The sequence below is a fragment of the Mobula birostris genome, chromosome 32 (assembly GCF_030028105.1).
Source record: "Mobula birostris isolate sMobBir1 chromosome 32, sMobBir1.hap1, whole genome shotgun sequence".
Taxonomy (NCBI): Eukaryota; Metazoa; Chordata; class Chondrichthyes; order Myliobatiformes; family Myliobatidae; genus Mobula; species Mobula birostris.
The window spans coordinates 18,545,597-18,559,985 of record NC_092401.1 but is presented as its reverse complement, the minus strand read 5'-3'; the positions used below and the strand labels follow the sequence as shown (position 1 = coordinate 18,559,985).

Here is a 14,389-nt window from a genome sequence, read left to right as displayed (position 1 = left end):
ATTGATAGAGGAGACAGTCACCAACTTCATCTCCAGGGCCGTAATAATTAATATCAGAGGTGATTGGAGGAAAGTTTTGGGGGTGGGTGTCAGAGGTTAGTTTTTTTTATAAATATAAAGTACAGAAGATGGTTACAAGGAACACTTTGCAAGGTATGGTGACAGAAGCAGATATATCGCAGACATTTAAGAGACTCTTAGGTAGACCTATTGATGAAAATCAAATGGAAGGCCATGTGGGAGGGGAAGATTGGATTAATCTTAGAGTAGGTTAAAAGGTTGGCACAACATAGTGGGCCAAAGGGCCTGTACTGTGCTCCACTCCATTGTTGCATGTTCAAAGCAGTGAGTGGCATTTTCATCCATAATGATCTCAGATTTATTGTATTTATATTGTTTTATCAGGGCAAGGTGGACATACGCACCCGTCCAGTTATTACTGTGACTGTCAGTGCACCTCAAATTAGTTAAGCAAATATATTGTAGGTTCTTGGGACTTTACAGAAAAGCTAGTGGAATTTGAGGCTGTCATTACCATGAGATTATACAGCAAAAGGCTGCACACAAAATCCAGAAAACTACTTTTACCAAAAGCTCCTCTTGGAAAAGTGCTTTAGGGCCATTAAAACAAGAACTTCATGCCATCTTAAAAGTTTCTTTCCCCAGGCTGTTAATCTGATCAACCATTCCCGTTAGTCCCCCACTGCCTTCCTATTTATGACCACAGCCACTGCACTGTAAACACTTAATGTAAGCAGCCTTAGAAAAGATGATTTAAAGTACATGTTGATATATATGATTGTATGTATATTTTTCTCCAGATCTGTACTTCTAAACATTATCATTGTACAATGTTTCTTTATAATTGTCAAATGGCTTTTTGTTGCATAAATTACTATATATAAATTATGTAGTACAAAAAGAAAGCAAAATAAAATGCTGAAGTAGGGTATATGACTTCATTGTCCATTCAGAAATCTGATGGCAGAGGGGAAGAAGCTATTCTGAAGAAAGTGGAGTGCATATATGTAGGTTTCTGTACCTCCTCCTCTATGGTAGCATGAGAAGGCACGTTCTGGGTGATGAGGGTCATTAATGATGGATGCCACCTTTGCGAGTCATTACCTTTTGAAGATGTCCTTAATGCTGGGGAGGCTAGTGCCCATAATTGAGCAGGCGAGTTTGCAACTTTCGCCGATCCTGTGCAATGGTCCTCCATCCCTCCATACCAGATGATCTTTTGTGACATAGCAAGTTCCCTCAAGCTGCTGATGAAATATAGTCACTGTCCTGACTTTTTTTTATAATTGCATGAACATGTTGGGCCCAGGTCAGATAGTCATAGAGTGCTACAACACAGACAGGCCCTTCAGGTCATCTAGTCCATGCCAAACCATTCATCTGCACCCAGACCATAGCTCTCCATATACCTACCATCTGTGTGCCTGTCCTCATTTCTCTTAAATGTAACGGACCCTGCATCCAGCACTTGCACTAGCAGCTCATTCCACACTCTCTCCACTCTGAGTGAGGAGCATCCCCCTCATGTTCCCTTAAATATTTCACATTTCACTCTTAACTCATGACCTCTAGTTGTAGTCTCACCCAACTAAAGTGGAAAAATCAAATCTTCCTTCAATCTTCTACATTCTAGGAATTCCTAACCTATTCAACCTTTCCTTAAAACTCAGGTCCTCAAGTCCCAGCAACATCTTTGTAAATTTTCTCTGCCCTTTCAATCTTATTATCTTTCCTGTAGGTAGATGACCAAAACTGCACACAATACCCTAATGTCTAATACAATTTCAACATAGCATCCCAACTCCTGTACGCGATAAATTGCTTTATGAAGGCCTATGTACCAAAAGCTTTATGATCCTACCTTGCTGTGACAACACTTAAGGAAATGTGAATCTGCATTTCCAGATCCACTGCACCCCAATTCTTGGTATCATCCACTAATTAGCTGATCCTGTTTACCACATTATCATCCAGATCATTGATATAGATGCCAAATGACAGACCCAGCAGCGATCCCTGCAGCACTCCACTCGTCAAAGTCCTCCAGTCAGAGGCAACTACCTACAACCACATTTTGGTTTCTTCCACAAAGCCAATGTCTAATCCAATTTACTATCTCATCTTGAATGCCAAGCAATTGAACCTTCATGTCCAACCCCCCAAGCGAGATACCTGTATCGTGAAAGGCCTTGCTAAAGTCCATGTACACAACATCCAGTGTCTCATCTTTATCAACTTTCCTGGTAACTTTCTCAAAAAACTCTATAGAATTGGTTAGATATGACTTGCCACACAGACATGTTGACCTTCCCTAATCAGCTTCTGTCCACCCAAATACTTATGTCTGGTCTCTTAGAATACCTTCCAATAACTTTCCCACTGATGTCAGGCTCACCAGGCTACAAGTTCCAGGATATTCTTAGAGCCTTTCTTGAACAATGGAACAAGATTAGCAATCCTCCAGTCCTCGGGCACCTCACACATGGCTAAGGATGTTTTAAATAACTGTGCTAGAGTCCTTACAACTTCTGCAAGGGAACGCATTGTCAGGCCCTGGGGATTTATCCACCTTAATTTGCCTCAAGAGAAAGCAAACATCCCGTCTTTTATCTGTATAAGGTCCATGACCTCACTGCTGCATTGCCTCATACCTATAGACTGTCTCCAACTCCTGAGTAAATACAAATGCAAAGAATCCATTGAAGATATTCCCCATCCCTTTTGGCTCTATGCATAGAATACCACTGACTTTCCAGAGGATTAATTTTGCCCCTTACAATTATTTTGCTCAATACATCTGTGAAAGCCCTTGGGATTCTCTTTCACCTTGTCTGCTGGAGCAAGTTCATGCCTCCTTTTAGCCCTCCTACTTTCCTTAAGTGTTCTCTTATATTTTGTATAATTCTCAAGTACCTCATTTGTTCCTGCATGCCTATACCTGCCAAGTACTTACTTTTTCTTAACCAGGGCCTCAATATCTCTCAAAAATGAAGGTTATATAAACCTACAATCCTTGCCTTTTATTCTGACAGAAACATGCACACTGTTCTCCCAAAATTTCACCTTTGAAGGCTTCCCATTTTTCAAGTACATCTTTGTCAGATAACTACCCAACCCAATTCACACTTGCCAGATCCTTTCTGATCCCCTCAAAATACACCTTTCTCCAACTTACGATCTCAACCCAAGGACCAGACTTCCCCTGTTCCAAAATTGCCTTGATACTAATGGCATTATGATCACTAGATATAATGTTTCCTGAAGCTCAAAGATCTTTAGAGATGCCGACACTCATGAACATGAAACAGCTTACCATTTTCACTGTGAATCCCTTAATAAAGGCCCAGTTTGTGTTCTCTTGACTTCCTTTCCTGAAGTTCACCATCAATTCCTTAGTCTTACTGATGTTGAGTGCAAGGTTGTTGAGACACCACTCAACCAGCTGATCTATCTTACTCATATACACCACCTCATTACCATCTGAAATTGTGCCAACATTGTCATTGGCAAATGTATAGATGGCATTTGAGCTGTGCTAAGTGCACATCCTTGAGGAGTGCTAGCATTTATTGTCAGGAAGGAGGAGATGTTATTTCCAATCTGTACTGACTGATCTCCCAGTGAGGAAGTCAAGGATCTAGTTGAGGAGGGAGGTACTGAGGCCCAGGATTTGTCACTTGTTGATTAATACTGAGAGGATAATAGTGTTGAACACTAAACTGTAATCAATAAACAGCAGCCTTATGTAGATATTGCTATAGACCAGGTGTTCCAAGGCAGAGTGGGGAGCCAGTGTTGTTAATGCAAGTATCTAATCAGCCAATTGTGTGGCAGCAACTCAATGCATAAAAGGATGCAAACATGGTTAACAGGTTCATTTCTTCAGACAAAGTATCAGAATGGAGAAGAAATGTGACATAAGTGACTTTGTGCAATGACTTTTGGTGGCAGGTGGGAGGTTTTAGTATCTGAGAAACTACTGATCTCCTGTGATTTTCATGCACAACAGTCTAGAGTTTACCGAGAATGGTGCAAAAAACTATTCTCTTATGATTGTACAAGAGGCATGGCCCCGATGGTGAGGATCCTTATTCATGGACATCACATTTTGAGTCACCACCTATAGATATTTTCAATGCTGTGGAGGGTTTTGTGCATGATGGAAATGGATAAGTCTACCTTAATGATGGATACCACCTTTGGATAGGGAAGGTTAGAGATATGGGCCAAATGTGGCAAATATGACTAGCACAGGAGGCACCTTGGTTGGCATGGAAGAGTCGAGGCTGAATGGCCTGACTGCATGCTTTAAATGAAAACAGGTCTTTCAGCCCAACTATTTTACTCCAACCAAGATGCCTGACTAAGCAAATCCCATCTGTCCACATTTGGTCATTATCCCTCTAAACATTTTCTATCTGTGCCCAAATATCTAGGCATGGTTGTAATTGTACCTACCTCACTAACTTTGTCACCTCATTCCACACTGAAAAGGTTGCCCCTCAAGATTCATCTCCTCTCACCTTACCTCTGTGCCCTCTAGTTTTTGATTCTTTCACCTGGAAAAAGACCACTTGGATTCACCCTATCTATGCCCATCATGATTGTCTGATGTAACCCCTCAGTCTCTTACTCTAAGGAGTAATGCCCTAAACTCTTTAATGGAGGTTCTTGAATCTAGGCAGCATTCCTTTAAATCTCCTTTGCACACTTTCCTGCTTAAGGACATTTTGTCTACAAGAAGGTAAGCAGAACTGTACACCACAGTCTATATGCAGACTCCATGTCTTGTACACCTGCAACAACAGCCTGACTGAGGGCGGCCTGCATGCCAATATTGCCTGTCAGACTAGGACACAAGATTCTGCAGATGAGGAATTTCAGAGTAACACACAGAAGATGCTGCAGGAACTCAGTAGCTCAGAAAGCATCTACGGAAAAGAAGAGAATCAATGTTACAGGCCAGGACCTCTCATCAGGACTGGAAAGGGGGGAAAAAAGCCAGAATAAGGTGGGGGCAGTGGAAGGAGCACAAGCAAATAGATGAATCCAGCTGCGGGGGAAGATAGGTTGGTGCGGAAGGGAAGGGGGGATAAAGTGAGAAGTTGGAGGAGATAACTGGAAAAGGTAAGGGCTGAAGTGGAAGGAATCTGGCATAAGATAAGGGGAGGGAAGTTACTGGAATTTAGAGAAATCAATAGTCATGTTGTCATTTGAGGCTACTATTAGTCAGAAGGAACAACCATCTGCAAATCAGTGGTTTTGGATGAATCAAGGACAGGGGGAGCAGACAAACCAAATGTCTCCGTTTCCTCCCATGTTGTGAACTCTGAACAGATTCTTGCTCTGGGACAATCTAATCAGAGCAATTCAATGTGGACAGAAGGAGCTTCAGGTAATGACCTGCTAAACCCAAGACCATTCTCAGACGAGCAGTTATGTATAATGCAAAGTGACAGACTTGCTGGAGAAGTGATCTGTAATCACATTAGACTCAGTGTCTGAGTCGCCTAGCTTTGAATCAGTCAGATTTGAAAGGAACAAAGGCACAAAACTGGGAGAGGGGGACAGAAACCATAGAACGCGTTAGTTGTAGCCCTGGACTAGAGCTAGTAAGATGGCCCAGGTAGGTCAGGTGACATTGAACAAATGCAATGGAGATCCAGCAGTTCAACTGATGAGGAACACAGGGTCATGAGTTCCAAATATAGAAGGGTGATGACTCTACAGCAACCAAAGAACAACCAGAGAAGGACCACATGAACACATGGCAATTGGGCCATGAGGAACACCTGGCCAGCACTGACTACTGTTCTGAGTAATACCATTTTTCTTCATTTCCTATTCATGGAGGGGCAAGAAATTCTAGTGGTGTGCACACAGGTAGTTGGTTTGTGAACCCACATGCTTTTTAGTTGAAATAATAAAGGTGACTTGCCAGTACATAGATTCTCCCTGTGCCTCTGATTATTGCTATTAAGGGGTAGATCCCTATGACATTACCCAGACAGAATATGAGGTGTTGCTCCTCCAAAGTGAGAATGGCCATATTGTGGCAATAGAAGACGACACCAGCCCATTTTTGGGAGGTGGGAGAAAAATCAGAATACCTAAAAAGTTACCCACGTGGCTACAGGAAGAATATGCAAATTCCACACAGACAACATTTCCTTGCATCATTTCCTTGCCTGTATCATTCTACCATCCAAGATAAGATGAATTATTCTAAGTATATTTGAAATTAAAGGATCAGAACTCACGGGACAATAAGGAGCAGAAGATCATTACTACCTCAGCAAATCTCAGATAAATAAGCCTCCTTAATTCTGTCCATTCATTCCAGGGACATGTCCTGTTTCAACTCCAATAGCTGTGTAACAGAGGGCTCTGATCCATAGGTGGTTGTTTCTAGAGACACACACAATGAGGTAGATATGGACTACAGCTGGAAGTTTATCACCTCGCTGAAGGACGCCATTTGATCTGCCCAAAATGTGGTCTTTCATCAGTGAGATATCCATAAGGGGATGCTGCAGGCTGGCTCACTGCAGGCTGACAGATGTCCTGAAGATTTGTGCTGCCAATGCCAAGGGTCTGTGGGAAGAACCACAGTATAGGCTCCTCCTGCTATAGTACATGGAGGGGCAGGATTGGGTAGGGGAGCCTCAGGCTGAATTACCTCTAATCACACAAGAGTAATGAATGACGTGATATTTGTTTCCCCACTGTAGGAATCATCAACTATATCTAGGACTATCAATATTTAAAAAGTTTCAATGAGATCACCACTCATTCTTCTAAACTCCAGCGAGTATAGGCCCAGAGCCATCAATCGCTGGTTAAACATTAAACCTTTCAATCTCAAACCTCTTCTGGACCCACTCCAATACCAGCACAATGCTTCTTAGATAAGGCGCTCAAAACTGCTCACAATCTCCAAGTGCAGACTGACCAATGCTTTATAAAGGCCCAGCATTACATCCTTACTGAAGAGATGAAACAATGGAGAGAAAATTCAATAAATGCTACATATCTCAGACACTGTGACCCAGGGGAAAGTTGTTAGGGCAGTTGATGAGGCATCAATCAAGCTGGCTGTTGTGCTCTGAATGCTGCCGAGTTGGCCCTTGCTACAACTGTACATAGCAAGTGGAGACTATTCCATCACCTTCACACACACATCCTTTCTCATTCATGTTTTGTGGAGCTTCTGTTATTTGCCACTTTTCAGCTCATTACTGAATATTGCAGAGGTGTTTCTGCATGTGTATTTAGATTGGTTACTTTGGAGTACAACTTATGAATGAAAGTGAATTTTGAAACCAGCAAACATCTCCTCTGTATCACAAGCAGCAACTATCACTGCAGAAAAGTAACTGATCTATGTGTCGCTCTTTGAAAAGTGCACTAGAATAGGTGAAAGGCCCAGGAGAGGGCGTCTCCTGTAGTGCAGGAGTCGATGGCTGGAGAGTGCAGCCTCAGAATCCATAGAAAGTGTGGAAACAGAGTTATTGGTATAATTAGAGCAGAGATCGATTAGTAAGGGCATCAATGCTTACAGGAGAATGGGAGGAGAGTGAGAACAAATCAGCCATGATGGAATTGCAGAGCAGACTCAGTGGACAAAATGGCCTAATTCTGTTCCTATGTCTTATAGCCGAACAGTGGCTCTCCAATCTGCTGTGGACCACATGCAGCAAATAATCTGAATATATCAGGCTCTTGTTCACTGTAGGCAGCTCATCATCCCCTAAAACATCACCAAACTCTATTGCATTTGGATTTTGTCTAAGCTTCCACAATGGGAGGGGGAGGGGGTGAGGCAGAGGACTAGAATCAGCACAGCTCAGAAAACTCATCTCATTGATTACGGACACGGGTGCACCTTAGGGTTGCAAGAACCTCTATATCTACGACTGTGTGGCTAAGGTCTCCCCACCACCAATGACATCAACAAGAGGCAATGACATCATCTGGGCTATGCCCTCGTGTCAGTGGTGCAATGAAGTACCTGCAGACCCACAATTTAAGAGTCAACAACAGCTTCTTTCTCACTACCATTAGGTACTTGAACCAACCTAGAAAACTAATTCTACCTCAGACTATAGTTCCCTTAAAACACACTAATATCATAAATATAGCTGTTTATCTTGTTGTACAAGCTTGTATATGTTAATTTAAGAATAGAAATAGGACCCAAACTTTAATGTACTGTGCTGCAGCAGCAAAACATTATATTTATGCTGTTATGCTCACGCCATCAGGTTGAAGTCTACCCAGACAGACTACAAGGTGTGGCCCCTCCAACCTGAATGTAGCCTCATTGTGGCAGTAGAGGTGGTCATGGACTGACCTGTCAGAAGGGGAAGTAGAATTGAAATGGGTGACTACTGGAAAATCCCATTTTTTTGTGTGGAGATGGAGTGAAGACATCAGATGAAATCATCTGCAAATCTAAGATGGGTCTCATCAATAAACAGAAGGCCACACTGGGAGCACCAGATACAGTAGATAACCCCTACTGACTTGTGATGTGTCACCTCACGTGGAAGGACTGTTTGGGGCCGTGAATGGTATGAGTGAGGGAGTGTAGGGGCAGGTTGTTCTGTTTTCAAGGACAAATGCAGGGAGAGAGATTAGTGGGGAGGGACAAATGGACAAGTGAGTGGGAAGAAGAAAGAAGGGGAAGATGTGCTTGGTGGTGGGATCCCATTTGAGGTGGACCTGAAGGCTTGGGGCATGGTAGGTGGGGACAAGAGGAACCCTATCCATGTTGTGAGGGCAGATCTATGCAAAATTAAAGAGATGCAGGTGAGGGCAGCTTTGATGGTGGAGAAAGGCAAACCCTGTTCTTTGAAGGAGGACATCTTAGTTGCTCTGGAATGAAAAGCCTTATCCTGAGAACAAGTGTAGTGGGCACAAGGGAATTGAGAAAGAGGAATGGCATTTTAATATAAAAACAGTGACAGGGTGGGAAGAGGTATAGTCAGGATAGCTGTGAGTCATTGGGTTTGTGAAAGAGCAGTAGCTGGACTGTCTCCAGAGATGAAGGCAGATCAAGAAAGAGAAGAGGTATCAACTAAATTTGAAGGCAGGGTGAACTATGAAGGCAAAGTTGATGAACTTGCCATGGATACAGGAAACAGCATCACTGTAATACAGGAAGAGTTATGGAGGAATGGCATTGTAGGCTTGAATCATAGACTATTCCATGTAGCCAACAAAAAGGCAGGCATAGCTGAGGCCTTTGCTAGTGCCAATGGCTATACCTTGGTTTTGAAGGAGAAATTGAGAGGTGATGGCCATTTCCACCAGATGGAAGGGAACTAGTTGGGTCTATTACCCAGAAAGTAGTGGATAGCTTGTAAGGCCCTCCTGATGGGGGGGGGGGGGGGGGGCAGAAGTAAACAGGGACTGGACATGAAGTGAAAATGAGATGACTGGGGCCAGGGAACTTAAAGTCATTGAAGAGCTCAATTAGGAAGGAACTGAACCAAGGGGGATAAAATAGAGATATTAAGGCAAGAGTTCAGTGGGGCAAGAGCAAGCATCCTACACTATATCCTGTCCCAAAAAGTGTTCGGCTGCATGAGAATATTACAATCCTCACCAACCCAAACAGGAAATGAGTAACCTTTGTCGTTGCATGGAGTTTAAATCCTGGCACTATTTCACTAACTGCACTTTTTCCAGCCTCAAGGAATGTATACAGAATCAAGTTCTAGATTCACACTGCTTTTTGGAACTGATAGAAAATAGGAACTTTGAGAATGACAAAAACAGATTACCCAGCTGGCATTTGTTTTGCAAAACAGCAAACAAAGGCAACAGAAAATAAGATGCAGAGCAGTCAATGGGAATGCAGAATGGCCCAGTGATACCATAGAGGGGGAAAACAAATCAATACCACGGTTGGATGGTCAATTACAACGAGCCAAGTCTGTCAAACAGAATGTTCGGTTATCTAAAGTTGTCAAGTTTAATGCATCAGGTCCTGCTGCATGCTGCCAAATAAACATCTAAACTTACCTTGGTCTTCTAAGCTGTTCACCTGTGCTCAAGATGAGGGGAATGGGTTGAACTGAACAGTTCATCAATAAGTGTTGAACTTGTCCCTTCAACCTCAAATCCACCACACAGTTCAAATTATCAAAGTACTATGTCACTATTCACTGACTAGATTCATTTCTTTGCTTGCATTAACAGGAAAATAAAATACAATAGAATGTGGCAAACTAAAAGAAGCAACGTGCAAAAGTCAAATAATGCAAATAAATAAACTGAGGACACAAGTTTAAAGTTCTTGAAAATAAGTCTACAGTTTGTGGAGTCAGTTTAGTGGTGAGGTGAGTGTAGTTATCCATACTTGTCCAGGAACCTGATGGTTACAAGTTAATAACTGTTACTGAACCTGGTTGCGTGGGATCCAAGGCTCCTGTACTTCATTCCCAATGGTAGAAGTGAAAACAGCATTGCTTGGATAATGGAAGTCCTTAGTGGATGTCACTTTGAGGCAGCACACCTTATAAAATTCGCTCAGAGCTAGGGAGGGCATTCCCTGTGAAGCCCAGACTTCCACCAACCATCTGACATCCAGAACTCAGTGGATTGTCATTTTAAATTGTCTGGCAGTTTGCAACTCAATATTGAAATTGAGATGCAGGACAACAATGACATTGGTTTAGTTTCTTTTATGGCTATTGTTTGAAATACTGCTTCAGGCAATACTATTCATTTCCCATACATCTGATGGGAGTCTAATGCCCTTCGTATTAATCTCAAAAACCAGGAGTTATCCAGTTAAAGGGCGAAAAAAAAACGACACGCAAACTCTTGTAAAGTGAAGCAATTAAACTTATGCTAGTAAAAATGACAAGTAGCACAAATTATGTCAGAACGAAAGTAACCGACACGGTTACACGGGCATGTAGCATTTCTAGTATTTGTGTCTAAGAGACACTATCTGGAGGTTAATTGCAGAGTATGTAACCAGCAAATGTCCGAAATAGGCACCAGAGATTTAACACAGCAAAGGATGAGCAATTACACTTTTTTCCTGCAGTTGAAAACTAGTTGAACAAAGTTTGCTTGCGTTTCCTGTACAAGAACAAAACGATCAAAGCAGCAGTGGCGAGAAAGGCAGCCGTCATGGCCAGAGGAATGATCGAAACCGTTTCAGATATCACACCTACAAAAGGAAGTAAAGGTTAGTCAGAGAAACTATCGCAAGCGGCAGAGGCGGGACCTTGAACTCACCCCTTCGTGGAGTTTGGATCCCGGGTCACTCGATCTCATTGAAGGATTGGGTTGCCAGGTCGGGCACTCTGTTCCCCAGAATGACCAGTGGTCCAAGCGAGACCTCGCCCTCCCACTTCGCTGGATCGAATTTCTGTGCAATGCAAATTACTGATCAAGTAACAGACAGAGCGACCTCCCATATCCAGAAGGAACGAGCAACTTACCAGCCTCCCTCCGTCCTCTGGGAGAAACGACACCCTCCCCTATGGCTGCGCAGTCACCCAGGCGACAACAGGCACAGACATCGAAGCTCGTTTCTTCCAGTGGAGCCCACCTGACCAAGAAAACATCATCATCATTAAGATCGGTCACCAGAATCAAGCTCCAAGATGGAAAATAACTTACATGTTCTGCGTCCTCTGGAAAGTGCAAGCTTTAGTTATTGATTCGCTCCGATTAACTGCAGCAACTTTCAAGCGACAATTGATGAAAATCTAAGGGAAACATTGAACAAGGTTATTCCGTGAAACTTTGCCAACATATACAACCCACTGTTTAATTCCTCACCAGGGAACGCTCATCTCCAAAGAAGCGGAAAGCATCTAAATCAAAGCGGAGTTTGTCCACCTCACGGTCAGCCCCGACCAACACGAAGGTGGAAAAGGAGTCCTCAGCCGCGCTGTGCAGGAGGCATCTGAACAAAAAGGGACATGAGGAACATTCAACACGCTGAGATGTTATTAGAGAGAAAAACCAAAAACAGCACTTGCCCGTGGTGATCAATGATGTTGTATCTCGGGGTGGAGTCCCTGTCCCGGCTCGGTGTGGCTACACAGCGGTCAATGTAGAGCTTCAGGGGCACGTGGTTAATCATGGAAACGGAGGCTTCGATGTGAATGAGCTCGCCCAGGTAGTAGGTGGAGGAGGCGCGCTCTGTAAGCCAGTTATCTAAGAGACAAGACAGAATTAGAGATCTTGTACCAACACTCCAGTAGTCCAGCCCAAGAAACTGCGCCCTACATACACATACCATTCATTAGCCGCAGGGAGAACGATAGTTGTCCTTCCCCAGACCTGGAGGAGCTGAACGGGATCCACGTGGGGTGGATTGGGTTACTGCTCACTTTAGCTTTCCTGGGAGGACGAGCGGGTATTGATGAGACCAGAGAATATGCACTTGGTTATGAATTCTGCAATAACTTCAGTGTGTTGCCTGAAGTACCGACATTGAATGGGAATGATTGCCCTATTAGTTCGCACAATAATAGTTTCACGAGGCCGGGGTCTGGGGTTCAGGTGGATGGTGTAGCCAAGAAAATCTTCAACCATCTGAGAGAAATTACCTTAATTTAACAGCGAATCTGATTTTTTCATAATCCTTAATAATTTCCGAAGTACAATCACTAGACGTTAAATGAGGGTGTTGTCTATGCATTTGCGCAAGAATGTGCAGGAGCAAAGCCGCTGTAAGTGTTTTATGGTCTAAGCTGAATTTCAATCAAACTGGTCTTCATTAATGCCGCCGGGTTTTATCTTCAACCAACTCAGTTGGAGTTGGAATTGTCGAGCTATTCACCAGCAATTAAATACCTACATTCGTAGTCCCTTGGAGACTTCTACAAATGTGTATATTAAGACTTCCGACGTACAAATTAAACGTAAGGACACTCACAAAGAAGTTCAACATCAAGTCTAATTTTAGTAAAAGGCCGCGCGGTGAAGTGGCCGCGGAGAGCAGCTGTACTGTAGGATATAATTTGAAGAAAAACGAAATAGCAGAACTCGGAGATAAGCTTTGACATGGAAATACAACTGATTAAAACCAGAAACACTTGGTTTAAAGAACCGCATTACCTGGAGTTCACTACCACACTCATGCAGTCCATAGTCAAAGAAAACTGTGATTTTGACAGAAGGTTGCTGTCGGTCGACAACCTGCTGCTCCCAGAGTCAGGTCAGCAGCTTTAACCAGATGTTTGTTCTAAATAAATCCCTATCCACGCGAACCAATATATTGCGCTCCCCACATTGTACTGTTACAGTATTCAATGGAGATTCACTTTGCACCTCAACTGTATGGATGTGGGAGCTCAAATTTGATTCAATGTCAGATTTCATTTCTCTCCATGGAAATCGCTACTTTCCAAGCTTTTGCCAAACATTGGAGCCACAAACTTCCCCCAAGGAGCATCAGCAATAAACCAACACTTCCCGCGGAAAAACACACATGATAGCAACATACCTCTACCTGAGAGCCGCCATCTTCTATACCCTATCTTCTCGCAGCTGGCCCGATGCTCATTGCCTCAATTAAACAGTCCGAAATTTTACGTTGATTCCGCCCAATGAGAGACCTATGCATGGATTGTAAAGAAGCCTGTGATAATGTGCACCAATAGGAGGGACGCTCTGTTTCTCTGTCGTTGATTGGTAAAGATCAGAGTCAAAAATACCCCTTTGGAAAATAAATAGTTCGTTGGTATAATGTATAAATCAATATATCTCCCAGAGGAAGAACCAGTCAGCATCACAGCAGCAGGTATCCTGAAACGGGTAGAAAGTAAGAAGAGGCCGTCACCAGGGCCTGACATGATCCACTCCGATTGGCTGAAGAAACTAACAGCCTTACATACAGAGCTGGCATCTCAAATGAACCAGCTGCTTGAAGCAGGCTTCCACCCTGACTGACTAGCTCAAGGAAGGACAGTACTCATAACGAAGCATTCTCACAAAGGAGCAACACTATCAAACTACCAGCCTATAACCTGCCTGTTAATAACATGAAAGCTCCTATCAAGTATCGTAGCCACCAAGCTGAAAGAACATGTGTATAAGTCCCTAAGCCCTGCTCAGAGGGGGGTTGATATTGGAACAAGAGGCTCCAAGCACCAACTATTCTTAGACAAAGTAGTCATGCAAGACTCCAAGAACAGGCAAACCAACCTAAGCACAGCCTGGATTGATGACCAGAAAGCATACAACTCAAAGTCCCACACATGGATCTTGCAATGTCTGTCTCTATACAAGGTCAACAAGATGCTAAGGACCTTCAAGAACTCAATGGGCTGTTGGAGGGCAATGTGAGAAGTTAACTCAATGCCAACAGCACAAGAGCCATCAGATGTGGAAT

At 43.2% G+C, this 14,389-nt stretch overlaps 1 protein-coding gene across 1 annotated transcript; it reads right to left on the bottom strand.

Annotated features, from left to right (window-relative positions):
- Positions 1-11,090: 11,090 nt before the first annotated feature.
- On the bottom strand, positions 11,091-12,588 carry LOC140191072 (zona pellucida sperm-binding protein 3-like). The gene is made up of 7 exons (XM_072248146.1): positions 12,473-12,588; positions 12,290-12,393; positions 12,030-12,207; positions 11,827-11,953; positions 11,665-11,753; positions 11,484-11,593; positions 11,091-11,209 (listed from the first exon to the last, which is right to left on the bottom strand). The coding sequence occupies exons 1-7, from the start codon at positions 12,586-12,588 to the stop codon at positions 11,091-11,093; spliced, it is 843 nt and encodes a 280-aa protein (XP_072104247.1).
- Between the last annotated feature and the right edge of the window lie 1,801 nt (positions 12,589-14,389).